At 45.0% G+C, this 27,324-nt stretch overlaps 1 protein-coding gene across 1 annotated transcript in view; it reads left to right on the plus strand.

Moving 5' to 3' along the window:
* LOC143037428 (uncharacterized) overlaps positions 1-27,324 on the plus strand; it is an 82,713-nt gene that overhangs the window by 17,138 nt on the left and 38,251 nt on the right. Inside the window, exon 4 of the mRNA XM_076205613.1 lies at positions 23,944-24,016. Within this exon, the coding sequence (XP_076061728.1) occupies positions 23,944-24,016 (73 nt within the window). The remainder of the gene's footprint in view (positions 1-23,943; positions 24,017-27,324) is intronic.

Consider the following 27,324-nt stretch of genomic DNA (forward strand, 5'->3'; position numbering starts at 1 on the left):
TGTTCAGGAAAAACGACTATGGTTGCAATATCTTATTTTTCAAATCTCCAAATATCAAATTATCTTTCCGTCACATATAGCAAAGTTGAACGATGAACGAAGATATTGTAAACCTATACAAATGTTAGACATACTGTTGGAATGTTCTTAGAGAAGTCTAGATTTGTGTAAACGAGGTCATATTCTAGTTATTGAAATGGAGGTTAGAGGTAGGATGTCGGAGGAAAAATAGCCCAATGTGATACCCTTGGGGTCGGTCTCTCCACCGCTGTCCGTGTCAGTGTCGATCTTCTTTTTGTTGTCGGTTTTTTGGTCGTTCGTGATCGTCCCTCCTTGTACGCGTTTAAGAAGACTTTAGCCTCAAGCCTTCCTCCTCCTTCGACAAGGTTGACTTGTCTTTTTTTTCTTCTTGGTCGTTTTATTCTTCATCGTCTTTTTCAGCATTTGTCTTCTTCTTGGTCGTTTTATTCTTCATCGTCTTTTTCAGCATTTGTCTTCTTCTTGGTCGTTTTATTCTTCCTCGTCGTCCAATTATTATTATTCGTCCGCTTCGTCTTCTTCCTGGTCTTCTTTGTCTTCTTTAAGAGCGTCATCAAACCCGAATGGCGCTCTTCCTTGTGTGACTTATCACAATGAGAACCTTACGTACCTGAAGGCACTTTACTCGTTTTATTTTATGCTGCCGGCAGGTGATTGTATTCCCGTGGGAAGGGGGTTACAGCTTTTGCTTGATTTATTGATTTATTTAACTTTATTTTTGTTCTGGTGGAAGGCAGGGCCACCGAGCATTCTTGTGTTTCTGTCGATCTCGGGGCTCTAAGGCGCCAGGTGACCATAGGACTTCGGGTGACAGTTCGGGGGGAAGGAGTTCGGGTCAGTTTCGAAACGTCCCCCCCCCTCCTTTTTACCAAATTGACTCATTATGTATTTCGTTGTGTTATTTTGAAATTACTTAAATTGTTGACGTACATATTTATCTGCAGAAGTTATTGTGGACACATAATTCAGTGATATCGTAACTATACCAACATGACCGCCCAAGGTAACACAGTACAATTGCAGGAAGTTATAAAAATGGTTAGAGTGGTTCTAGCGCTGTGCTGTGTGTGTGTTGACACTGTGCCGTTGCCTTAATCACGCCCTGAAAAATGAACTACCAGTACTGGAATGTAAACAACCCACGCGCATTGCCTTTATATTTATGCGTAAACAAATGTACGTTAGTCACGTGTGAACGTATGGCCTTAGCGCCGTACCAGTTATAAGTGGTGGCGACTGTACTATCAGTGCCAGCCGTTGGCGCCAGGTGATTTTATTCGTCTGCTGCGGTGGTTCTGGGCAGGGGAGATATCTGGATCGATGGAGATGCCATGGTAAGATCGCCTGGCGACAAGAACCTATGGGGGGGGGGGGCAGTGTGGCGCCGGCGCCGCGCTGAAGGAATTTTGTCATTGTTGTCCGTGTGGTCTGCAGCAGCACTCAGCCCCTAACTAACTTTACTCCCAACTTCGTTCATGAATTCAAATTAGATTGAAATTAAACCGCCGCGCCGCGCCGCGAGGAGACGAGTAGCACCAACCTGCCTTATCACCGAACGCCAGCAGAGAATGGTGTGCATATTGCTTGCTCCTCTCCCATCCTTTCATGCTGACCCTGCTCACAGGGCAGCCCCCCTCGTTGGCGATTCCTTGGGATGGAGCTGATAGATGAATTGTATGTAGAGATGGGTTGGGTGTCTGCCTGGGAAATGGTACTGGTGATGTGTGAGTGCGGATGTTATGGTGAGAATAGATCGAATTATATGTTTAATCGAATCTTATCGTGAGACATGTGCAGTGCGTGAATATATTTATACTGGAACGCACACACACACATACACACACACACACACACACACACACACACACGCGCGCGCGCGCCACGCAACACGACATTCTAACAAGATCAAACCCATCAGAGCACCGAGGACTGACCGTTACAAGAACAGTGCTATTCCATCCATTGTTCGCACAATAAACTCGTTATAAAACTTAGACTAGGCATATCACTCTTATAATTACTGTATTACTCATAAGAGAACTCTATTGTATTATTGTCAGTGCATCACTGCTATCTCAATAAACCTATTATTATTATTATTTTACACACACACCGGGACCCCATGAACACGGATCCAACCCCTTATAACCACATAGACACACGCACAGAGAAACAAACAAACAAGTTTTCTCTTCTGCATTCCATTGTGTTTATCACTGTTTCCTGTAGCTTGTCGTGCCCCGGTGGCAGTCTTTTGGTGACGTCCTGTCTATCGCCGAGCATCATGTTGACGGGGCACCCCGCGCGCGTTTCCATGAGCGCAAAATAGCTGTATCCTATTAATGTGTGTACGTTCCGCCGTTTCCTGTCCTTCAGCTCAAACGCAAATTGGGACGCAGGCGACACAGGCGACGCAGCACAGGGCAAAGGCAGTTCTCTCTCACTTGGAATGCTGAGGCAGTAGATCTACAGTAGAAGCATTTCGATGAGAGTTCAAACTGTACTTCAATTCAGCAAAAGGAAGTCTGCCTTTGCCCTGTGCTGCGTCGCCTGTGTCGCCTGCGTCCCAATTTGTGTTTCAGTTTGTGCTCAGGGTCACAGGAGTAGGATAAGCTGAAGACTGAATTTTTCAGCCTGCCCCAGCACGTTCCTACTACTTGCACGTGTATGCCAGCCTTACACGAAAGCCAAACATTAGGGCCATGCCTGTGTGGTCAAAGTAGGTCAATAAAATAGTTTATTGTTAACCAGAATAAAATCTCAAGGGTGTCACTGCCCCGAAGGGGAGGCGGGGTCCCGCCCACGTGGTCGTGGGCGGGGCTGGCACTCTTGGACGCCCCAGTGTCTGAGGGCGTAGTCTGGTTCCCCCATGGGCGGGTTCTTCCCTTGGCGTGATTTATTGAGGGTGGTTCCGCGTCACAGGCCGCAGCATCTTGGTCAAATGGACATAAACATGAATATGTTGCCCGTAATTGTTGATTGTAAATCCATCGTGTGAGACACTGCGGGTTGGGTAGTTATTGGAAACTTGCTTGTTCAGCATGATAAGGTTATAAGTTTATTCTTACGAAGCTTTTCATACCTTCATGGAAGAAACGATCTATTGATAGAGAGAAAAAATGAGAGTAGTTAAAAAAAAAGACTATATGAAAAAGGATTTCGATTGTCAAAAAAGGACAAAACTGGCAACCTAAGGGAGGATGAGCGTGCGATTCGGCTTGTCGCTGGCGGACCTTTGTTTCTTAACCCATTAAACTCCGATGACAAGATGTCTTGTCATTTGGTCAAATAAAACAAAAAATCATAAAACACCAAAATGTTTGATCAAACACCAGAAAAATATGACGTCAATCCTCGCTTCGCTCGCAGCGAAGTGAGGACTGACGTCATATTTTTCTGGTGTTTGATAAAACATTTTGGTGTTTTATGATTTTTTGTTTTATTTGACCAAATGACAAAACATCTTGTCATCGGAGTTGAATGGGTTAATGTCGTGGTGAGAGTCTTGGAGAGTAACTGGCGTGGAGGCGAAAATGAAGACGATAGTATCGCCGAAGGGCTGTAAACAACACGCCACGTTTTGGGCCGGTTTGGCGAGTTATGACTGAAAATTCGCCAAAACCTTCACCTGTGATCAAGAGGGCACTTTCTTCCTGGCGCATCGGACAAATCAGAAACGTGTAACCAAACTTAACTTGAATAATGAACTTAACAATCTGCTAAACTCTCAAAGGCGTGGAATTCACATGTTTTAACCAAATGGACGACGGCGCTTTTCCTACCTCGTGTCGTATATTTTCGATAACTTATAATCTTTCTCTCTCTGTCTCTCTCTTTAAGAAAGCAAAGTTTTCCAATGTATTATGATGTGAAGTTTTGTTTTGTATATTTTAATGGCGATTTACACGAGGAAACGACAGCGATACTTTCGTCTACAATGTAGACTCACATCAAGGCCTTTGTTCACACTTGCGGTTTGGATCGCGACGGTTCAATTACAAAGTCAGTAAAGGCGTTCACACGTAACCGCGTAGTTTTTTCTTAACTATGCGGTATCGCCGCAGTTACCGCGCGATTCAAACCGCTAGTGTGAACAGAGGTTTAGTACCTTCCCGGGTGGTCGTGGTTGGGGATGGGTCGGAGATCACTTGAGAGCTTCTGTGAGTGACGTCACTACGTGGTTGATGACCCGGAAAAAGGGATCCGGGCAGTCCGGCTCGAATCCCGCAAAGGAAGGAAGGAAGGGAGGGAGGAAAACTCGGGATCTCAAACAATATCCGAAAGGATGCGGGTTGTGCACTTTTGTGTTTTCGGCCATGTTCGATCGAATAGGAACAACACTGAAACATGTTGATAAGAATAGTGTATGTATTCCAGGGTCTCGTGTTCTCCTAGTCGCGGGTTCGAGTCCCGCACTCAGATTCCCAGCCGTGACTCTTGTAGTCCAAGCGTGTAGGTAGAGCAGAGGTGACGGTTTCGGCCTTAGCTACTCATCGCCTCCTGGCGTACGCTTCTCACTTTCTCCAAATGCTTTTCCCCCTCTTATAAGGGGGGGGGTGACCAAATGAAAGTATATAGCTATGTATTATACAGTTAAAGCACACACACACACACACACACACACACACACACACACACACACACACACACACCAGCCGTCCTCCGCAGCACCTTAGGAAGAAGGACCACCCTTTACCCGCCGCCACTCTGCTTGGACCAAAGGCAATGCAGCGAGGCACAGTTCCTCCATATAAGGTCCCGACAACTGAAGCTGTTTTGCCCCAAACCTGCCATCCCCATTGCTTCATCATATAATGACCCTCCTCCCTCCTCTTCCTCCTCCTTCCTCCCCTTCTCCCTCCACTGGGATTTACGAAGCGGATGAGAAGAATATTCCTTCGGGCCGCACATCCCATCGCCCATTCACAATCACCTTCCGTTCACTTCTGTCTTTTGCACTTTCACCTCGCTGCTCGAGAGGCATCCACACACCTCCCATCCCTCTTCCCCATTCGTCTTCCTTCTCGGTCTTCCTCGAAAACTCGCTATCACTTATGGCTTGGCACAAGAATAGTAACAATATTACTGACAATAGTGATGATAAGAAGGAGGAGAATGCTGTATTTGCCGGCGTATAGTCCACACCCTCGCATAAGACGCATCTTCTATTTTACAAGGATATTTTGTGGAAAAATAGTATGTTTCGCCATATGTGTATTGAAAACTATTTAAAGTTTTTTGTAGGGAAAATGTATGATTCTGGGCATCGGTAAGATGGCCGTATTAGACGTAGGGCAATTTTGTGGTGCATTTTAGGGGAAATTTGTCGTATACGCCAGAAATACATTTGAAAAAAAAAGCGTCATATAGGCCGGCAAATACGGTACATACATATACCAAACATGCATTTGAAAAAACATGTATACGCCGGCAAGTACGGTCCATAAATGTACCAAAAATACCTTTCCCTGTCAAGACATAAAACCTCTCAACCATTCAACACCCGTATGCTGTTCCATTTATCTTAGTTATTTGTGGAACATTACAGACTTCAAAACACTCCAGAGGGCTCAAACCTCCAGAAAAGCAGTTCATTAAAAAATAAACAAAATAAGTCCCAGGTACAGATGACCAGGGATTTTATTTAGTGCTAAGATAAGAGGGAGGGTGGAGGGGTGTGGAGTGTATTCAGGGATGGAATGGGTGGGAATGATTTTATGCCTTTTTCTTTTTGGCTACCCCCCTTGTAAGGGGGAAAAAGCCTTGGTATATGTATGTATGTATGTATATTTATTTACTATTTTCTTTTTATCAAAATCCATGAAACCTTTTGCGTCGTTTTGCTCACAAACATGACCGAATACGTAACCACTTTTATCGGCGACACCAAATCGCATCATGACTTAGCACGACTTAGCCTTGTAGAACTACAACACAGGGGGCGTGGTGGTCCAGGGGTTCACGTGCTCGGCTCACACGTTATCTGATGCCATCCCATAATGGGGGGTGAATGTCTTGTTGATCCTTGCACTTCGCCCAGGATCTTTCCCCGTGTTAGATATCATACGATACATCCAGGCGATCATTGTGTTGGACTAATTCCTTTAGATAACTTAACAAAGGGCGGTAAACCAACAGAGGAGGTGGGTGGGGTGGGGGAGGAGGAGGAGGGGAGGGGAGGGCATCGCTGGTGAGTGTGCACCCTTTACAGGAACGGTTACGACCGTACGGGGTTGCATTAATGTTTATTATTAAGAGAAAGTGCTAAATGCTCCGTCGGTGGAACGGGTTTGGTCCCAAGACAGGTAGCTATCAGGGGGGGGGGGGCAGTGGTTTCTCCTCCTACTCCTCCTACTCCTTCCTCCTCTTCCGTCTCCTCCTACTCCTTCCTACTCCTACTCCTTCCTCCTCTTCCCCCTCCTCATACTCCTTCCTTCTACTACTCCTTCTTCCTTCTACTCCTCACTTCTACTCCCCCATCCTTCTCCTACTCATCCCTAACTCTCTGCCCCTACTTCTCCTCTTTCTTCCCTCCTGTCTCCTTTCCTCTCCCTTTCCTTCTCCCCTCCTTCTCCCAGTCACCTCCTTCTCCTCTCCCCCTTCTCACATCCTTCTTCTTCCCCTCCTCTTCATTTCCTTCTACTCCTCTCCCTCTCCTCTCCCTCTCTCCTCTCCTCCCCCCTTTCTCCTCCTTCCTATCGCCTTCTATTCCCTTTATCCTTTCTTCCCACTCTTTCTCTCCTCTCTATTTCCAATCATACCCCCCTACCCCCCCCCCCCACTTCTCAAAACTGGCGGGACCCGTCCTCGTGTTGACAGGGTGTACCACCATGACCACATAAATCCGTCTGAGCTAATCGTATCAGAGTATCGACATGAAGCTGTGATTAGCGTCACTGCTGCCAACTCGGGACTCCCGGGTTCGAGCCCCGGGTTCCAAGTGACGTTTTTACTGTCTTCCAATCCCTCTCTGCAACGTCGGGGATTGTGAGGGGTGCAGTATACCAGTGACGTGTTTCTGTGTCAATAGGACTCCTATACACAACCACATCCATGCCATCCATACCAACTTACTAAGTCGGATGAAGCCACTCTCTTAAGGTGGAGAGGCTGCCACTTCCTGCAATGACCTTCAAGACTTTATAAGTAATAGTGATAATAAGTAAAAGTGGTCTTGCTCTAGTTTAGGCTGAACAAGTTGGAGCCTCTGTGTGTGTGTGTTTGTGTGTGTGTGTGTGTGTGTGTGTGTGTGTGTGTGTGTGTGTGTGTGTGTGTGTGTGTGTCTTGTGTCCGTCTTCCTCCCCTCTCTCCCCCTACCCTTCTTCCCCTTCCCTCCCCTGCCCTTCTTCCCCTTCCCTCCCCTTCTTCTTTTCCTCCCTTTACTCCCCTCACCTTCTCTTCTTCCCATCCTTCTTTCTCTCTCCTCTCCTCTCTTCTCCCTCCTCTCCCACCCTTTTCTCTCTCTCCTCACCTCTTCTCTCCCTCCTCTTTCTCCTCTCCCTCCTCTCCTATCCTCTCCTTCCTCTCCTCTCCCTCCTTTCCCTCCCTTCCGTCCTCAGGTACCCGGAGGCTTGCATGACTCTAATGCGGTGTTCGCTCACCCATCTGTCAGTCCGTCATGCGCGTTGACGTAGTTTACTGCATGTTTTGCCCTTTGGCATTCAATGTGTGAGAGAGGGAAAGAGAGAGAGAGAGAGAGAAACTTGTCTTCTCCCTCCAGCGTCATAGTCGCTTCCAATAGATTTGGCGAAGCTTGTCAACAGGAGCAATGTGGTCTCTTGATAGGCTTATCACGTGTTTCTTTGGGTGAAGAGGAAGGAGCGGGAGGGGACACTGTTGGTGTCGAGTCTGGAGGTGGCCAATTGTCCACCAGGCGATTTTAGTCCACCGAGGAGATTCCCTCGTTTCCTGAATGAAATCGTCTGGTGGCATAAAAAAGATATGTAAGAACGATTGCTGACGTTGATAGTATTGGGGTCTGATTCTTGAGCGACGATGGCGGAGGAAAGGGTGCCCCTGAGGGCGTGGAATGTCCCTGAGAGGCGAGGGAGTGTCCTTAAGGGGAAAGGGATGTCCCTGAGTGGGGAGGGATGTCCCTGAGAGGTGAGGGAGTGTGCCTGAGGAGGAATGGGGTATCCTTGAAAGGTACGGGATGCCCCTGAGAGGAGATAGGGTGTCCCTGATGGGGGGAGGTGGTGTCCGTAGTGGGAGGAGGGAGTGTCCCTGGGGCGAATAAAATCGTCAGCTCGACAGAATGAAGTGAACGATCGCCGCCGTCAACGGGTCAAAGGTCAAATTATGTCTCGAATAATCGTGGCTGCATGTGTCAAGGGAGGTCAATTACACAATAGACCGTGTTTGACCTCTTCGCTTGGGGAGGGAGGGGGGCACTGTGTCGAGTCTTCTCTGTATAAAACAGTCTAACATTAACCAGAATAAAAAGCTCTCAATCATCGCCTAAGGTTGATTTTTTTTATTACGTGATCGGTTATTTATTTTGATTATTTATTTATTGGCACGTGACAAGGCTGGGCAACTCAGTACACGTACAGTCGCCACAACTTCTAAGGCAGAGCTTCATCTTTTCCCCGTTACGTACCCCGAGAGCCCTCAGACCATCGACCCGTACCTCCATTAACCTGACAGAATACAAAATGTTAATATATTAAGATTAATTAAATATATAATGGTACCGCAATAGATATTAAATGGTTCAAATTGTAGTCTATTCATCAGGTAAGCATTGGCATCAAAAGCAATGTACAGTGATACTACACATGCATATTTAAATGTTAAAGTCATCTTTTGCTAGTCATCTAAGTATTCCTGTATACCTTCCCCGCGAACCCCAGTAATCTAATGTATTTTGGTGGTTAATATATTCTATGGAGATGTCAGATACGTTTATCTTATCTTGAGGTCGTATATTTACGACGTTACCGAATTATTTACGACCTTGTTATTGTACCAAGATATGAAATGTGATTAGAGACGCCGTCCAGTGTAATACTTACAAGTGAATCCAGGATATGATTTGGACAGCCATCCAAAGCGTCTCATAGTGTTGGTAACTAGAAGAAAAAATAGTTAAATTATGTTCTAGATAGTTTTCTAGCTTTTGTAGTGTACTACTACTTTCTCTTCACCTGAATGAAATCCTGGCGGCACAAGCGTTAAGACCTTGTTCATACTAGCGGTTTGAACCGCGCGGAAACCGCGGCGGTACCACATAGTCAAGGGGAAAATGCGCGGTCGCGTATGCATGCTTCCATTGACTTGCATTGTAATTGAACCGCGGCGGTTGAAACCGCTCATGTGAACAGGGAGAAGAGTACCACCTGGTACGGAAGGGGTTATTGTCATTTTATTGCGTTCTGTCTCTCCCGCCTGGGATCTCTTGATGTAATAATTTTGTTAATTTGATTTGGCGGCAGAGAATTAGGTCTCCGTGACTGTGGTATACAGGCCAAACAAAACTTCGTGTGCAGTTACAATAATAATAATAATTATTATTATAATGATAATAAGAATAATAATACAGTAATAATAATAATAAGAATAATTCAATTTAACGTTGCGAACCCTCCCTACCCTTATCAGGCGTGTAATTTAATGAACCATGCCCTTGGTCCAACTCGCTGACGGCAAGGATTCGAACTGCCATCACCTTGACCTCTTCCACAAGTAGCAACGCTCTTGCCATCATAATGATAATGATGATGATGATAATAGTGATAATGATGATATATGATATCCTGCTTTCCAGTATATCCCTTGCGAAATTCTCTTCTCATTGTTGACCATCTTCAACACAGCGGCATGATTTATGGATTTTATTCAGGCTAAAACCGAGCGGTTTTTATGTCGCTAACGTAGCGGCCACCGGCCTGAAGGGGGCCTTGTTTGATCGTGACCCCTTCCCGATTCCAGAGGCCGCGATTATCTGAATAAAATCGTCTGTTTTTAGCCAGAAGAAAGTGTGCGAAGGACGTCTCTGTGTTGAAGGTCTCAATGTCGCGGCTTAGCAGCCGAGTAACGATGTCCTTTCGGCGTGAAAGGAATTAGCTCTAATGACCTGCAATTGTGGGTCTTACTGTCGATGGCTCGAGGGGCGACTGTCCCGTGCTCTGTCGTAGGCCTTGATTAGGGGAGGAGAGGTGTGTGTGTTGGTCACATTTGCTGTACATGCGTGCCGCACTGAACTGACAACGTGGAGAGGATGCCGGTACTCGTTCTCGTGGAATATATGTCCCCACATGCCACCAAACATGTTTATGTTTGTAACATGTTTGTGGCGTATTTTTAACATGTTCGCATACATGTTCGTGACATGTTAGCAACACTACCACAGGGTTGGATACATGTTCGCGCCTGTCGTATATGATAGATACGTCCCAAATAGCTACGACATTTTGTCCACACGGATGTTGCCAACATGTCTGCAGATTCGAGTGCCCACTCTGCATGCGCTCGGGTGTTCCTGACAAGTTGACAGATTGCTCGTTGTCAAGTTGTTAACGTGCTGGAGGCTCGATAGGTGTGGACGCCCCTTTATCTGATAGGTATCAGTGGGCGCTTGGCTTTGTTGGGAACTCCTGTAGCCCTAACGCGTTGGTTCTAACGGTGGTATTCTTAAAAAAAATCGTTCCTTGTATAAATATTATATACTCCTTGGGAAGGAAAGGTTTATATAAGGAAAGATTTTTTTTTATAAGAAAATCACCGTAAGAACCTTACGGTGGTATTCATAAAAAAAAATATTTCCATATATAATAAATCTTTCCCTTTCAAGAATTAAATAGGATTTATATAAGGAGAGATTTTTTTTTAAGAATACCATCGTCAACCTTTTCCACTCAATTCCCTCCATGAATTCTCAACATTCGTGTGGCCCCTTTTCATTTTTCTCTCAAACGCAACCCCGCTAAAAAAAAAGGGTAAAAATATTTATTAATAAATAAAATAGATAAAAAAAATATTGACCTTTTGCTTTATTACAAGGTTAACAGTCATAAATATCTCATATTTTTTTGTGCCAGGACAGAGTGATGGGAGGTTTTTTATATTCAGAATCCTCTCATAATGTACCAATTTGTAACAAGAGGCCACCGGCAGCGAAGTTGAAAACTGATGATGTATCACGACGTAGAGCGGTTTCGTAGCTCTCCCTCGTCGGTTCGTTTCCATGTCGATTAACATTTATACATGTGTTTGTGGTTGACCCCTGTCTTGGGTCACGTGTTTGCCTCATGATCGATAGTTATGACCCTACCGGATGAGAGCTCAGAGCTCATAAATGACCCAATCTATGGTAATGCTGTGACTTTACACACACACATACACACACACACACACACACACACACACACACACACACACACACACGCACGCACGCACGCACCCCACCTTGTTGAGATATTCAGCCCAGGGCGAGACTTTAACTCAGATTGCTGAATTAATGGACCGATCTAACGGTAATGCTGTGACCTTACACGCACATACACTCTCAGCTCCCCGCCCACGAGTTGGAGTAACGACTCGCAGCGCAGCGATACTGAAATTATTTTAGCCCTGGGCGGGATTCAAACCCTGAACGCCGTAGTGGCAGCCGGGAACTCTAGCCACTGCGCCACGAGGTGTGTGTGTGTGTACGTGCGTGCGCGCACGCGGGCTTACCTGCATGCATGCATGCAATCCTTCCAAACATCTCATAAATATGAAGAAGCCGAAAACCAGTGGGGAAATCAATATAATCTAAAGATTTTCGTCTGTTTAGCCATTCCCTGAAAATGTAAAAGACGAAAACTTTTGAGAACGATTCCATGTGGTGGCAAAATTATTATTGAGTGTTTGAACGCCTCGTTATCTCCAAAACAGATTATATTGTTTGTTTCTCTATGGGAAAGTGTGTGTGAGTGTGTGTGTGTGTGTGTGTGTGTGCGTGTGCATGCGCGCGCAATGAAATATTTTCCTCCATTGCCGTTTTCACCGCAATTCCCACCCTCCCCTTTAGTGTGACGTCAGGCGATTTTATTCATTTCCTTTGTGTCTCTCTATGGTGAGGCAGGCCTTAAGGTACGTTTTCCTCGATGCGATTATCGCTCGACGATGATCGTTCATGGCTGATGATCGTCAAACGATTATCGAATGGGGTTATTTTGCTTTGAGCTGCAAACTACGAGGCTGATAATTTTAATCGAACCTACCGACGCGCTTACAAAAATATGATGCCAGGTAGGAAGAGAGTCACCCTCCATTGGCTGTGGTATTAGGTTAATCGTAGCGAGCAAAAAATATCTCCCCCGATGAAAACAGTTCGGCGCCAGCAAGCATAAAGTTAATAAAGTATGCACCCAGGGGAGGGGGGTTAATCTCTGTTGAATAATATCATCTGACGCCAGTCACAATAGAGGTCAAGTGGGATTTTAACATTGGTGTTAACTCATAGCTGTGTCATACATTGCTTTTATGGTATCAGAGAGGAAGAGGTGTGTGTAGTTTTGAAGAAAGGGTGTGTGTTCGGGGGGGGGATGGACCGAGTATTTTCCATATTTAACCCCCCCCCTTTCCCCCCCCCCACCTCCCATTCGACTCGAGTTCGGATCTTGACTCCCCCCTCCTCCACCACTCGACTCGAGTTCGGATCCTGGATTGGCGAAACTAGTTTCCACCAGCGAAAATTTCAAGCGAATCGGATGTCACCGCTGTGGAATGTATATTGAAATACCTATTTGATATATTCATAATGTGATCTTAACAAAGGTTACTAATGCAGTATTTATGGTATACTAATGCGCTAAATGGTGTTGGTCATTGATTGTCGTGAGGTGAAATGGTAGGTGGCGTAGTTCGCATCTTGGTCACGTGAAGAATTAGAAAAATAAATGAATTGATAAATGAATTAATAAATCTATACCACGGGGTTCTTCCCCTATACAAGAGAGCTATCCAGACAAGGCAGGGATCCACTCCCACCCATTCCACTCCCAATGTTTCCCTATTATCTTAGCTCCTCTCGTTAGGGACTGTAGGGACGAGGTGAGGGACACAGTCACGGGATTTGATCCCACGGGAGTCAAAGAATAAATGTCGGTCCCGCTGTGGCTCGTGGAGTAGGTCAGGGGGAGGAGATGGGGGGAGGGGGGTTGTCCCAAATTGGGACCCATTGATCATCACCGATCACTTCCTGTAGTTCGGCGCTGAAGACTCGGTAGTTAGAACCTTAACTACTGGGGCGGGGGAAGGGTGACGTGATGATGAATGAAATAGCCTGACGATAGAGAAATTGTGTATGTGTGTTTGTAAGAGAGAGAGCGAGAGAATGAGAGTGAACAGGATAAAATGCCGGTGAGATCCGGACACAATTGCAGTGTTTACTGTTTGAAATGTAATGGTATATCTGTCTCACAGTCTTCTTCGCTTTATTTTTTAATTGCAAGTACCTCTCACCCTAGTGTCCCACTAGGTCAATGGTGCCAAATTTACCCCCCGAATAAGGGTGAAGAGGTAAGAGGTGCATGTGACCAACGCTTCTAGCCTCATGTACAGTCTCGCGTGCGAAGGGGAAAGGACAGTAGAGCGGAAGGCAATGACGGGTAGGAGACGGATGTGTTTGGATGAACGTCAGAGGAAGTGAGGGTAGGCCTGTTCCCTTTCGGGGGGTCAGCAAGTCCAGCTGCTTTCCTGTGTTCGGGGTCAGGGAGCGGAACATAAACGACGTACTCCGTTTGTATGAAGCCCGTTTGCCGCATTGGGGTCGGGGGTCCCCTCCTTAGGTGAAGAAAGTCGCCTTGTCCGTAGATAAGAGAAGTGTGTCATTTTTTTTTTATAGTTGAAGTGAAATGGTTAACAGATTGGTAGTTATTTTTGGTCTTCCTCCTCCTCCTCCTCCTCCTATTCTTCTTCCTCTTCCTCTTCCTCCATTTCCTCCTCGTCCTAATCCTTCCACTTTTCTTCGCCTCTGTCCTTCTCCTCCTCTTCTTCCTCCTCCACTTCCTCCTCTTCCTCACCCTTCTCCTTTTCTTCGCCCCTGTCCTCCTCCTCCTCCTCTTCTTCCTTGCCCTCATCCTTCTCCTATTCTTCGCCTCTGCCCTACTCTTCCTCTTCCTCATCCTTCTCCTTTTCCTTGCCCCTGTCCACCTGCTCCTCCTCTTCCTTCTCCTCATCAAGTAGATGGAAAGCCGCCATCATGGTGCGTTGAGCCTGGCACTCACATCGTAACTACACAAACTCCTGTTCAACTTCCAGCCCACGCCAGTGACTGGAACATGCCCAGGCTGTCTGGACGCCTTGGGGGAAGGGGGAGGGGGGGTACACGACGCTGTGTCCACATCAGACCCAAGTTACAGCCCAAGACCGTGGTGATGTGAGGGTATTGCTAGAGAGTTCCTGCTGCAGGCGTGGACGAAGGAGGGAAGCGTGTGTTTGCCTCTTGACTGAGCTTTTGAACTGAGTCGCCCCCCTCCCCCCCTCCGGTCTCCGCCCCCCTTTCCGTTTCTATAAGCGGCCAGGCAGCTGGAAATAGGCCGACGACGCCACGGCCATGTTGGGAGCTATTTTGGTAGCGTGACATTCAACCATTTTTGCCACGACGACGACGACTACGACGACTCTTACCGTCATCGCCTGCAAACACTTTTCCTCCTCCTCCTCCTCCTCCTCCTCCTACTTCTTTTTATCTGCATCTTCCTCGTTTTCTTCTCTTCCTTTTCAAAAGCGCATGATAGGGCAAAGGTGACTACTTCGGCTGTAGCTTCGCGCCTCCTGGCGTAATATCTTTACCATTTTTTTCTTCGTTTCTTAATTTTGTTCTCCTCAAGTTCTTCCCTTCTCCACATCTCCTCTCTAGTCATTCCCCCTCCATTTTCTCCTATTCTAACTCCTCTTCATCGCCATCCTTCTTCTCTTTTTCCTCTTCCTCCACCTCCTTTATTTCTCCTTTCTCTTCTCGTTTCCCATATCTTCTCCATCTCGCTGCCCTCCTCCTCCTCCTCCCCTCCTCCTTTGTTTCCTCTTTTTCTTCTCCCTTTCCCCCCATCTTCTCCATCTCATCCTGCTGCCACTCCTCCCTCTCCTCCGCCTCCTCCTCCTTTGTTTCCTCTTTTTCTTCTTACTTTCCCCCATCTTCTCCATCTCATCTTGCTCCTCCTCCTCCTCCTCCTCCTCCTCCTCCTCCTCCTCCTCTCTCTTTGCTTCCTCTTATTCTTCTCCATCTCATCTTGCTGCTGCTCCTCCTCCTCCTCCTCCTCCTCCTCCTCAGCGGACGCAGGCATCACCCATTTTTACCGCTGCTCCTCTCGGTGGAAGAAGAAGAAGAGACCTGCATAGCGCGCTTTGAATTCAACACGATTTGAGGATCACAGGGGACTTGTTCGGCAGCGCCAGCCAAGGAAATCGTCGATCCTTTGGGGGTAGGGGAGGCAGACTCTCTCCTCGCTTTGGCTGACCTGAAGGCTGCGCCGACGGAGGAGGAGGAAGAGGAGGAGGAGGCGGTCGGATAAAGGGGGTTGAAGTTGCTGCTTGCGGTGGTACCTCGTCCTGAGCTTCGATCGCATCCCTCTCACTTTCTCTCTCTCTCTCTCTCTCTCTCTCTCTCTCTCTCTCTCTCTCTCTCTCTCTCTCTCTCTCTCTCTCTCTCTCTCTCTCTCTCTCTCTCTCTCTCTCCGTGTGTCTGTGTCTGTCTGAGGGATTAGTTTAGGTTAGGTTTTCTGTGTGTGGGGAGACGGGGGAGTTCATGAAGGGGTAGGGTGGGGGTGTGTGACGGGCGTGTCAACAGCTCCACGTGCTTGCTCGCTCGCAGCACAACACACGGCGCTTGCCTCCGCCGGGCTCAATCAATGCAGGCCGAGAGGGGGGGGGGAGCCAGGGGCTGTGTGGGTGTTCGGGGGGGGATGCGGGGGGGGAGTAGAGGACCGTGGGGAGTATGAGGTGTATGTGTGTGGAGTGGGGGTTGTTTCAATAAGGGGCAGGTAATGATATTCTTCGTTCGTTTAATTCTGCCGAAGATTCCGTGGAATTCTTCTTGTCGGGAAAGAGTTGGTTTTGGGAGACGTAGTAGCTTAGTTGGTAGTTCGGCTCTTTGCGATCGAAAAATCGCAGGTTCGAATCCCGAAATCGAACTGCGTCGTGGATCAACGATATCCCGAGCGACGGCGGGTCCAACATAAAGATTTTTTTTATTTTTTTATCATTTATATTTTGGTTCCTCAAAGTTTAATTCAATTAGGCTCTGGGTATCTATTTGAGACGAAGGGGGCGTACTTTGTGTTTGTACTCTTACTTAATTGTGCAGTACAAACTCGCTGTACCCCTCTTTATCTTTATCTCCTTCTTTCTCTCTCTGTCTCACTCTCACACTCTCCCTCTCCCTATCTTTCTCTTTATCTCCTTCCTCTACCTCTCCCCCTTTCTCTCTCTCTCTCTCTTTCTTATTTATTTTTAATATTCAGGTATTGTTACTGCGACTCTTTCTCTCTCTGTCTCACTCTCACACTCTCCCTATCTTTCTCTTTATCTCTTTCCTCAACCTCTCTCCCCCCTCTCTCCCCTCTCTCTCTCTCTTTCTTTTTATTTATTTTTAATATTCAGATATTGTTACTGCGACTCTTTTTACTTATGTATTTTAAGTCTGGTCACTTCCTGCCGCAACGTACTTGTGATCTCTCCCGGGAAGATCCCCCAGCTGCCCGAGCGGTCGGCCCTGAGCTGAGTTGAGCTGAGCTGGCCAATATTGTGCGAAGGCCCCCCCGGCATCTTCCGGCAGTCGGTTCCATCTGGCAGCAGCTCGTTTTAGGAAGCAACACCTTTTAATTTCGATTTATTTGGTTCATTTATTTATTATTATTACTGTTTTTGCCCACTTCTCCCCGTTTATTATGTCCCTGAACGTATTGCCCCCCATTTGTGTGTGTGTGTGTGTGTATGCGCGCGCGCATGTGGTGTGTGTTATATCATACACACAAACACAAACACCCGAGACATTAGGGAAACGGTTAAAATGGTGTGTGTGTGTGTGTGTGTTCGTGTACACGCGTATGTGTACATTGTGCGTATGTATGTCTACACGTACGCGTATATGTGTGCGCGTGAGTCCGCGCTTTCTCATTTCCTTCTACCAGCGATAGTCGTGTTTTCGTTATAAAATAGAAGACTGTAAGTAAAGACAGCGACACCATGCTGAGGTCATTTTTTGGGTCAAAATTGTCGTCGTCAACATCGAGCGAAGTCCGCAAGACCTGAGGGGAGGACTCGTTCTTCGCCTTCAGGAGGCTCCTGAAGTCACCAAGACCTCTTCAGGAAAGGGAGGGTGGAGGTTACTAGAGGCTTTCCCTGAAAACTGAATGAAATGGTGTGGCATAGGCCTGAACGTACGTGTACAAAAAGCTCAGTCCACCTTCCTCCCTTAATAAAGGGAATGACTGTCCAAGTTTACTTTTGCCTCGAGATAGTACACGAAAATGTGTGTGTGTGTGTGTGTGTGTGTGTGTGAATAAATAATAATTGGTTTATTGAGTTAACAGTGATACAGAGATACATTGACAACATACCACTTGTTTTAATGTTAGAACTAGTCTAATATGAGTACATAATGTTCAGGTGTGTCCGTGGGGGGGCGGAGTTACCCTCTCTCCTGTTCCTTCCCCATTCATTCACATGTTACGACTCGCAGAAATACATCAGGAATTACCAAATAATTCCTAACGGGTTAGGGAAATGACCGTGTGTCTATATATATATATGTGTGTGTGTCTGTGTGTGTGTGAGAGAGAGAGAGGGAGAGAGAGCGAGCTTATGCACATCTGCCCCGGGTCAGGTCACTGGTCCACAGCTGCCTCGGACTGAGCTGACTGACTGACTGGCTGGCTGGATGACTCATTAGTCAACATACTGTTGTCCCGGGTCGCGTGTGTGTCGTCAGCTGTCATAGATCTGTCTAGTGTTTGCAGCTGAGGACAGCCTTGGGGCCCATGAAGGAAGCAGCAGCAGCAGCTGTTCCCGGGCCAGTTTTGAGCGGCTGTCTCGGACAGTGAAGCAGCATCAGAGAATAGGAAAAAAACTACCTCGTGTGTGTGTGTGTGTGTGTGTGTGTGTGTGTGTGTGTGTGTGTGTGTGTGTGTGCATCCGTGCGCGTGTGTGTTCTGCGACGTAATAGACCCGTAGTACACAAACATTAACCATAAAAAGACCTATAAAGCTCCCCTAGTTGCCGGAGCGACAGTGGACCGGGGTTAGGCACCTCTCCCGGCCAGCTGGGTTTAAATCCCCGCCACCGAAAGGGGTTTAAACTACCATGTAAAGAAACTGTGGGGGTTTAAACTCTGGGTTGGACGGAGTTCGGGAGGTTTAACTCGTTGTTTGGAAGAAGATGGGGGCGTGGTCAAATGCCGGGTGGGTGAGGGGTGAGAAGGGGTACCTAACTGCCACGGTTCGGGTAAACTAGACCTCGTTTTGACCTATCACCATGACGACGTCCATTGTTTCGGGTTGCATTAAGAAAGGCGAGATTTTCTCGGGTCCGAGTTTCATTCCATATTCTACCTGTGTCTACAACTTGCTCAGTCATAAACTTTTCAATGTGTAGTTTCTTCCTGGCCGTTGGTTCGAGTCCCGCACTCCTCTCGGATTCCCAGCAGTACTGGTATATGCCCCAACAGCCAATCGCACAAAAGGGTAAAGGTGACAGCTTCGGCCGTAGCTACTCAGCGCCTCCTGACGTAGGCTCTTGAGCTTCTGTTAAATTCTATTTTCCTTACGTACTGATAGTGGGCGGGTCGTGTTTGAGTATATTTTTGTAATAGTTTTTTTTAGTTATTTTCCCTCCTATTATTTTAACTTTTGTGTAATGTATGCATATATGTGTTTACGTATGTACGTACAGTATGTATGCACGTGTGTAAGCGTGTATGTGTATATATATGTATATATGCATGTACGAACAGTATGTATGCATGTATATATGTGTGTGTAAGCATGCATATTTGTATATGTATTTATGCATATATATGTATGTATAGCAGTGTTGTCAACCCGCTCTCCGTTTTCTCCTCCCGGAAATGGCTCCGCACTTGTTGCTAACAAGAAGGAAACGGCTAACCAGCGGACGCACGGAGTGTGTTTTGCACCAAGTTCGTGACGACCACTGCCATTGCTGTTGTTGTTGGTCTTCTTCGCTTTTTCTCTCGACCGGATGCGTCCCCAGGAGCCTACCTTTCTCTCTCTCTCTTCTGAATAAAATCGCCTGGCGCCAAATGGAAGAAACCTTGAAGGCTTTCGTGGCGCCACAGTCTTGCCTCAATTTGTTCGTGAAGGTAAATAAAATCGTCTGACGCCAGCAAGAAGAAAAAAATCTTCAAAGTCGGGTTTCTTTTAGAAGGTGAATGATTGGTTGGCGTCTAACAGAATAAAACATGTAAAGTGCTTCATCTTGGTGAAGAGGTTAACTTTAATGATAAAAAAATATTCATTTGGGATGCACAAGTTTAAACCGAATGGATGACCTCGCTTCCCGCCTGAATCAGGTCATTAGGACTCATGATTTAAACGTTAAATTTAAAGATTAAAGGATAAATTGAGATTAAGAGGATGTTTATGCTGAGATTATATGTTTTCCCCTTCAGTACGGGAGCCCTACACTTTGCTGAATAAAATCACCTGGCGGCAGGCCAAGCAAAGACTGGAAGGCGCGTTGTCGTCCAAACGACAACCTATAAAAATTCATCGATGGTTGTCGCCTCTGGGGGAGAGCTACGCCGAAGAAGTCGTGTCGTAGAGGTGAAATAGACTTTTACGAAGAAGAAACTAAATATATCACAAATCAAAAGCGATATATACAGTATATATTTTTTCGATCATAACATAATGTCTCGTGAATCTGCCCCTAAGGGTGTCATTGTAACCCCAAAACTATTTACGTAAAGATGATGCAGTTGCAGTACCCCGTGCGGGGCAAGGAGACGAGTTTCTATTGTTTTAAGTTGAAGTTTACCAGCGCTTCTATCCTCGTTGAGAATGGCCAAAGAGGTTGAAGAAGAAGAAGAACGAGTGCGGAGCACCTTCGTAAACAAAGGAATACTGACGTGGAGCGCTGGTTTCCGCTTCACTGGGTAGAGCAGGTGCTGGGTTGTATTGTGTGCTCTCTGGGGTCGTGTGCGGTTGTCTATCAGAACTATTAGAAGCCTAGTGACGTATCTAGGTCTGCATGACTCGTTTATCTAAACTTGGCGAAATCATATATTCCTTTCCTTACCCAAGGGTACTGTGCTCTAAATCCCTGTTTTCCCCAAGTGTAGTGTAGGCCCTATGGTCTCTTGAACTCTCCTACATTCTTATGTTCTTATTCATCTCCAGGGAAACCGCCTTATTTACCTGTTTGCACTGTTCCTTTAATTCCCTCTGCCGTCAGGTTATTTTATTCATCTGTGTGGCATTCCTTCCGAGTTCATATGAAGAATATGAGTTTGGAAGCAAAACGAAAAAATACTTAAATTGAATGTAGGAGTTACAATTATAAATTACAATAAATTGTCGAGAGAACAACGTTCGGGGGGCAGCAGTTTCACCCATTGGAGAGACCCTTTGGTCCATAGCGAAGCCAGAGGATGACCTGGAGGGTCACTTCAAGGAACTATTAGGTCATTCTCAGAGGTCGCCCTTCGTTTCGTCCTTCGCCTTGTCCTTGGCCTCTTCCCCTCCCCTCCCCTCCCCTCCTCCCTCCATTTCCTCCCCATTGTGGGTTCTCCTGTGAGTAGGATCAGTGATGGAGGAGGAGGAGACGAAGAAGGGGACACTCTCAGAAGAATTCATGGCCAGAGCAAATTGATCAAACCTGTCTAGAGCTGTTCAGAGGGAGAAGGGCGCCTGCATGGGAGCTTGCTGGGAGAGATCCTGACGCCTGCGTGTGATGAGTGAAGCAACGCGCCTCCTGGCGTATGCCCTATTTGATTATGATTATGTTCATTGTACGCGTGTATCTGATGGTGACGACATTGTTTTGTTTTGAAGTACGAGCGCTGTTGTTGCTTTGTGGTTGAAAGCTTCTTTGTGATGTTTTCCAACGTGTGGAGTGGGTTTGCATGCACATAGACACCGCAGAGGCGCGGGCTTTTTATGTTTGTGTGTTATATGTTTTGTGTGGTCCTGTGCCTCAGAACAAGAAAGATGTAAATAACGAAAATAAATTATAAGTTAAAACGTCAAGTGAAGTGTTAGGAAAATAATATTAAATATTTCTTGGCTACGTGACGTTACACAAGTCCACATTGAGGTGTGACGTGATACTAAAATTATTCCACATAATTGAATATGTAGGCCAGCCTTAATGGTCCATTACAGGACCGGCCTATCCACAGAGAGACTATACAGCCTCTGTGCATCGTCACGGTGGCTTTATCCAGCTTAGTAAGGTTGTATATATGGCGAAGTTTTGGTATCTTGGAATGGCTGTGGTCGTTAACGAAGTCTGAAATCAGTGAAATCAACTGGACCAAACTGAATAGATAAGTAAATAATGGACTAAACCTTGAGTAGAGACCCACACTATAGTTACCATTATTTTCTTTCCGGGAAGAATTATAAACTTTGGGACTAACATAATGCAAAATGGGACGTTGCAAAAATCAGCAACGCCAGACTAAGCATATTAGCTTGTAAATAGTAGTAACCCCAGAAATGATCTTGCAAATACCCATCGCCCCAACAGTGACATCAATTTAATTGGTGTTAGGTTTGGTTAGGTTAAGCTTGTTAAGATCAGCCAAAACCCCGTATATTAGCTTGTAAAAATAAAGAACCCTCAGGCGCTTTGGGATTGTAGATATGTACAGCGTCCTCAAAATGTGCTGAGTGTCGCGATGTGTTCGATCCCAGCTGATACAGGTGACTGCCACTCACCATACTATCCGAGCACATTCAGCAAAGGTGGTAACGGTGTTTGTGGCGGTTAAGTGCCTCAAGGCGTAGGCTGCACACTGCTATTGGTTATATAAATTTATATGTTCTGAAATGAAGCCTTGGATTAAGTTGATTCCGGGGGGGGGGGGGGTCTAACCACTAACGATGTGACATTACAAAAAAAAAAAAAAAAAAAAAAACCGACAAGAGTCCCGATACTGGTCTAATGGTTTTGCGCCCCACCCCAAATTCCTTTCCCCTATTTCAACCTTGGATACGTCACGGCTAGGGTCATACAATGCTCTGCAGTTGGATTGGGAAACAAATACTTGATGAACAAACTACATTTATTAAATTATTTATAGAATCAGAAGTTTTGAGCAGTATCGGGACTCGTATCGGAATCGTTTATTTGTATCGTCCCATCATTAGACTAACGACGAAGTCGAATAGAATAGCCTGGAGGCAGACAGAATAAAATAAAAAAAAATTATCCCCTTGTGAGGAAGGGGGCAACTTTAGGACAACATTATGAGTAAATTCGCTTAAAAACCGAACATTATATTTGGCTTAAAAATGATGTAAAGATTAGGACATTGGTGGATTGACGACTTCCTCCACAAGCTGTTATCTTAACATTTCCTGTTGTATATACATTTGTATTTGATTCTCCATGTTACTGACATATCTAGGTTACATGGTGCAACGCACTTGGAAAAAAAAAATGGTACTCCAAATATTCTTTGATTGGCACCTTTACCCTGTGTGTTAGGACTTCATGACACCTAGCCACCAGGTCCGCGCTGCACGGACTGTTTTTGTCAGTCGAGTTGCATGCAACAGTTGCAAAGAAACGTTCATGGCACCAGCGGTGGCCTGGAAGAAGATCTAAAGTTCTCTGGAGTTTGGTCGGGCTGGACCTTGTCAGCGTGTGATTGGTGGTTGCTGCCAGGGTCGTCAGTATATACAGTATAAACAGTGAGTTTCCGGAATACCGCGCGGATCATTATACGTGTTAAACAAATAGGGCGACATCACCCATCCCCAGTCTGTCGTTACGAGTGATCGTAAACATGTTAGAAATGACATCACTCCAATTGGTGTGTTGAAGAGCAGGAGCGTAGGGCAGGGTGGGCAACCTCTCTTAAGTACGGGTGCCAACATCGGCCAAATCTTTGATACAAAATCTTCTCGTTTGCCAACGGAGTAAGATCATGGGGCCTCCCTCTTCACCATGTAGGGTCCCAATCCGTTGCCCATTGGTCATACAAAAGAAGTTGGAGGTTTATTGTTATTTGTTTTAAGGTGAGCTCTGGGTGTTGCGTGCCGGAAAAATTCGTTAGTGTGCCAGGTTGTGCACGCGTGCCAAGGGTTCCCCACCCCTGACGTAGGGTGCCACATGTGCTACAGTGCAGAGGAGGAATGCAATGGCATGACTCGATAGGAATTGTCACCATGACAGTAGATCCTTGTTAAATCTCCTTCCCACTCATTAGCCTTGTATGACCCAGCCGAGACGTATCCAACGTTGAAAGAAGAGAAAGGAAGTTGGGGGTGGGGCAAAATCTGGTAGTATTAGTAATAGTAATACTAGTAATAATAGTATTAGTAATAGTATTTTCTATTCTTTTTTTATTTGCATTCACAAATTATCTTTATTCAGGGTTCCAGTAGTTTGATTGTTGAATGTTACAATTTGATAACTGACGTCTCAGAAACTCTGTTTCTCGCGTGTAAGAAATGTATCTCATAAAAAATGCTCCCCATGATAAGTTATCTTATTCTAAATCTTCATCGCCTTACCTGCAGCACAGAAACAGTACCTCGGTAACAACTTTCCAGAAATCATCTTCTCTTGTGCCGTCTTCTTGTCTCGCACAGAATCCCAAAGGCACTTTGGAGAGCTGAGCGTGTGTGTATGTATGTGTGTACATGCGTGGGTGCGTGTTGTGTACCTCGATGTTCAAGTTTCGAACTCTTGCCTAACTTTTTTTCTTTTTGTTTTTTCCTCCACAGCCAGAAGGAGACCGGCGGGGCCAAGCGCGGGCCCAAACCCAAGAAGCACAAAGTTCGAGACCTTCCACCCAAGGTAAGACCAACACTCCCCCCCCCACTCCTCCTCCCCTAGGAGGAGGGAGAGTCTTTGTACAACCCTAGACCTTCTTGCGCAAGCCCTGCTTCCGCCCGTCCTCCCCCTGCTCCCCTATCCCCTCCCCTTCCCTCTCTCTTAACCTCACCCTTCTGATCCTTCACCCCCCCCTCCCCTCTTGTGGCTTCCTAAGCCACCCCATCTCCCTGTAGTGCAACCTACCCACCCCCAACAAGGCCAGAAACCAAGTATCCCCGGAGTCTTTCTGAAGGCAGAAGCCTTGAAGTCATTCTGAAGGCAAATATATTATCTGTGAAACTACAGTAACACATATCCTAGTCGGAAATCAATGAACTTTAGGTTTTCCCAACGAAGTGGGAGTTCACCATTGGGGACTCACCGCGAAGTTATTTTGGAAAGAACCTGGGACGACCCGAAATACCTCGTCAATAGTGGTACTGTGGTTCCTTTAGAGTGGATAGAGCTTGGAGTGATCCTCGTGGGATTGTAGTCGAGGATTCCGGGTGGTGGTGGGAAGAAGCTTATGAAGGTGTTTGCTTCGTCAGGGAACGATCCTGCCGAAGTACTTCGAAGACCCACCGTGGATAGATCGAGTGCCCAAAGAGTCTTAGGTTCTTCGAAAGTGAGCCTATCACCAAACCACTCAGTCTGCTTTATTAAGAGCATGATAGCAATTATATACTAATAACATGGTGCTCATGATATACTAATTGGATGGCAATGATATTCTAATAACAGGATAATGAGTATAGTATGATATAGGCTACCAATCACACTAGCGAAAAAAAAGTTCGTGAGTGACATTGACCGAGCGAAGTCGTCCGCAGTTGTGAAAAACTTGAGGCCGAGTGCGTTGACGCCGTCCTAGAAAAAATGTCGCCCTTAGCTGTGGGCAGCCAGTACCGTGACGCATCAGTACCCACACTTACAAAGGATTACAAAGGCGGAGCATGCCGACAGGAGACCTTTTGATCCATATCTAGGTCGGATGCGAAAAAAAAAATCATATTAATAATAAAACAATAAATAAAAACTATAATAATGTAAATAACAAATAAAATACATAAATAAATGCATAGGTATAGTTAAATAATAAACAAACAGGTAAATAGTCAATAATAATAAATTGACATATAACTAATGATAAATGAAAATCAGACACAAATAACAAAACAAAAACAAATAATATAAGATGAATTATAATCATTACAGCATCTTACTTAGGTATTTATCTAACTGATTCTTAAAGCTTCGAACTGAACTACATTGCACTACCTGTGCAGGAAGTTTATTCCATTCATTTACTACACGGTTGGCAAAGTTGTTTCTACCTACTTCCAAATTGAATCTATTTCCGGGCAGTTTGAGACCATTGTTTCTTGTCTGATTCTCATTCAGTGTGAAAATTTTGTCACTTTTGATGTTGTCAATTCCCTTTAAAATCTTAAAGACCTGTATCAAGTCACCTCTGAGTCTACGCTTTTTTAGGGAAAACAGATTCATGTGTTTTAGTCGATTTTCGTATGATTTATTTTTGATATTTGGAATCAGTTTTGTGGCTCGCCGTTGTACTTTTTCCAGTCGTCAATGTCTTTAATGAGATTCGGTGACCATACGGAAACAGCATATTCCAAATGTGGACGAACTAACGATTTATATAGCTTGTTAATGAGTGATGGACTTTTGAAATCAAAAGATCGCGCAATCAGTCCCAGAATCTTATTTGCTTTCTCAGAGGCTGAAATACACTGCTTGGATGATTTGAGGTCGTTACTGATAATTACGCCGAGATCTTTTTCACTATCCACTTTTGTTAACGAATTTCCAAATAACTTGTAATCGTACTTACTGTTATTTTTACCTATGTGCATTACCTTGCATTTACTTGTGTTAAATTTCATTAGCCACTTTTCAGACCATTGCTGTAATTGATCTAAATCTACTTGAATATCTAATTGGTTTGAGTGATCATTTGCCACTCCGCACAGTTTTGTATCATCAGCAAATTTGGAAACAGTAGATTTTAGTCCATGGTCTATATCATTTATATATACTATGAATAGAAGTGGCCCAAGAACGGAACCCTGAGGAACTCCACTTGCAACACTTTTCCATCCAGAAGTTTTTCCATTTAAAACAACTCTGTTTTCGACCATTCAACCAATTACTAGTCCAACCTAATAGGCTACCACTTATTCCATGCAAAGCTAATTTAGTAAGTAGTCTTTCGTGTGGGACGGTATCAAAAGCTTTTGCAAAGTCTAGATATATAAATCTATATTGTTTCTTTTGTCATAATTCGAGATAACTGTGTTGTAGAATTCGAGTAAGTTAGTCACGCAAGAACGTTTCCGTCTGAAACCATGCTGGCTATCATTTATCAAACGGTTACTTTCTAAATGATGTTCGATAGCATCTCTGATGATAGTTTCCATTATTTTTCCTACGATTGAAGTCAAACTTATAGGCCTATAGTTATTTGGTTTCTTTTTGTCACCTTTTTTGAATATGGGAGTAACGTTAGCTAGCTTCCATTCTCTTGGGACATCTCCGGATATGATGGATTTCTTGAAAATAATTTCTAATGGAAGAACAATCTCATTTTTCATTTCCTTTAAGATTCTTGGATGCCAACCGTCAGGCCCTGGTGTTTTATTAACTTTGAGTTTCTCTATACACCTTTTAATTTTTTTCTTTTGTTATATTTACCGTAGTGAGTAAGTTTACCCTAGACTTTTCACAGGTTTCAGTTTGGAGTTCACTTTGAGGTGCTTCGTTTACGAATACCGAGCTAAAATAATTGTTTAAGATATTACACATTCCTTCATTTGAATATTCAAGTTGACCGTGATTCCTAACAACCTTTTTATCTCTAATGTAACTATAGAATTCTTTGGGATTCTCTTTGGATTTATCAGCGATGTTCATTTCGTATTGTCGTTTTATTTTTCTTATTGTATTTTTTAAATATCTATGTATTTATACATAAATTTAATATTCATTATATGCACCCGAGCACATATATTTATTATAAGCCTGTCTCTTTTTAGCAATACTTTTTTCAGTTTCTTTGTCGAGCCTGATTTGGGGGACGTCTGTCCTTAAAAGGAATGTAAGTTTGAATCATCTTAGTGAGCGTATTTTGAAATATTTCCCACATCTGATCTACAGGTCTTTCGTTTAATTTTGCCTCCCAATCTGTAAGCTGAAGCTCCTGACGTAGTCCTATGAACTGAGCTTTACTGAAATCGGGTATTTTAGAAACACAAGTATCTATTCTAAAATTG

The sequence above is a fragment of the Oratosquilla oratoria genome, chromosome 22 (assembly GCF_046742065.1).
Source record: "Oratosquilla oratoria isolate Oo_2021 chromosome 22, ASM4674206v1, whole genome shotgun sequence".
Lineage (NCBI taxonomy): Eukaryota > Metazoa > Arthropoda > Malacostraca > Stomatopoda > Squillidae > Oratosquilla > Oratosquilla oratoria.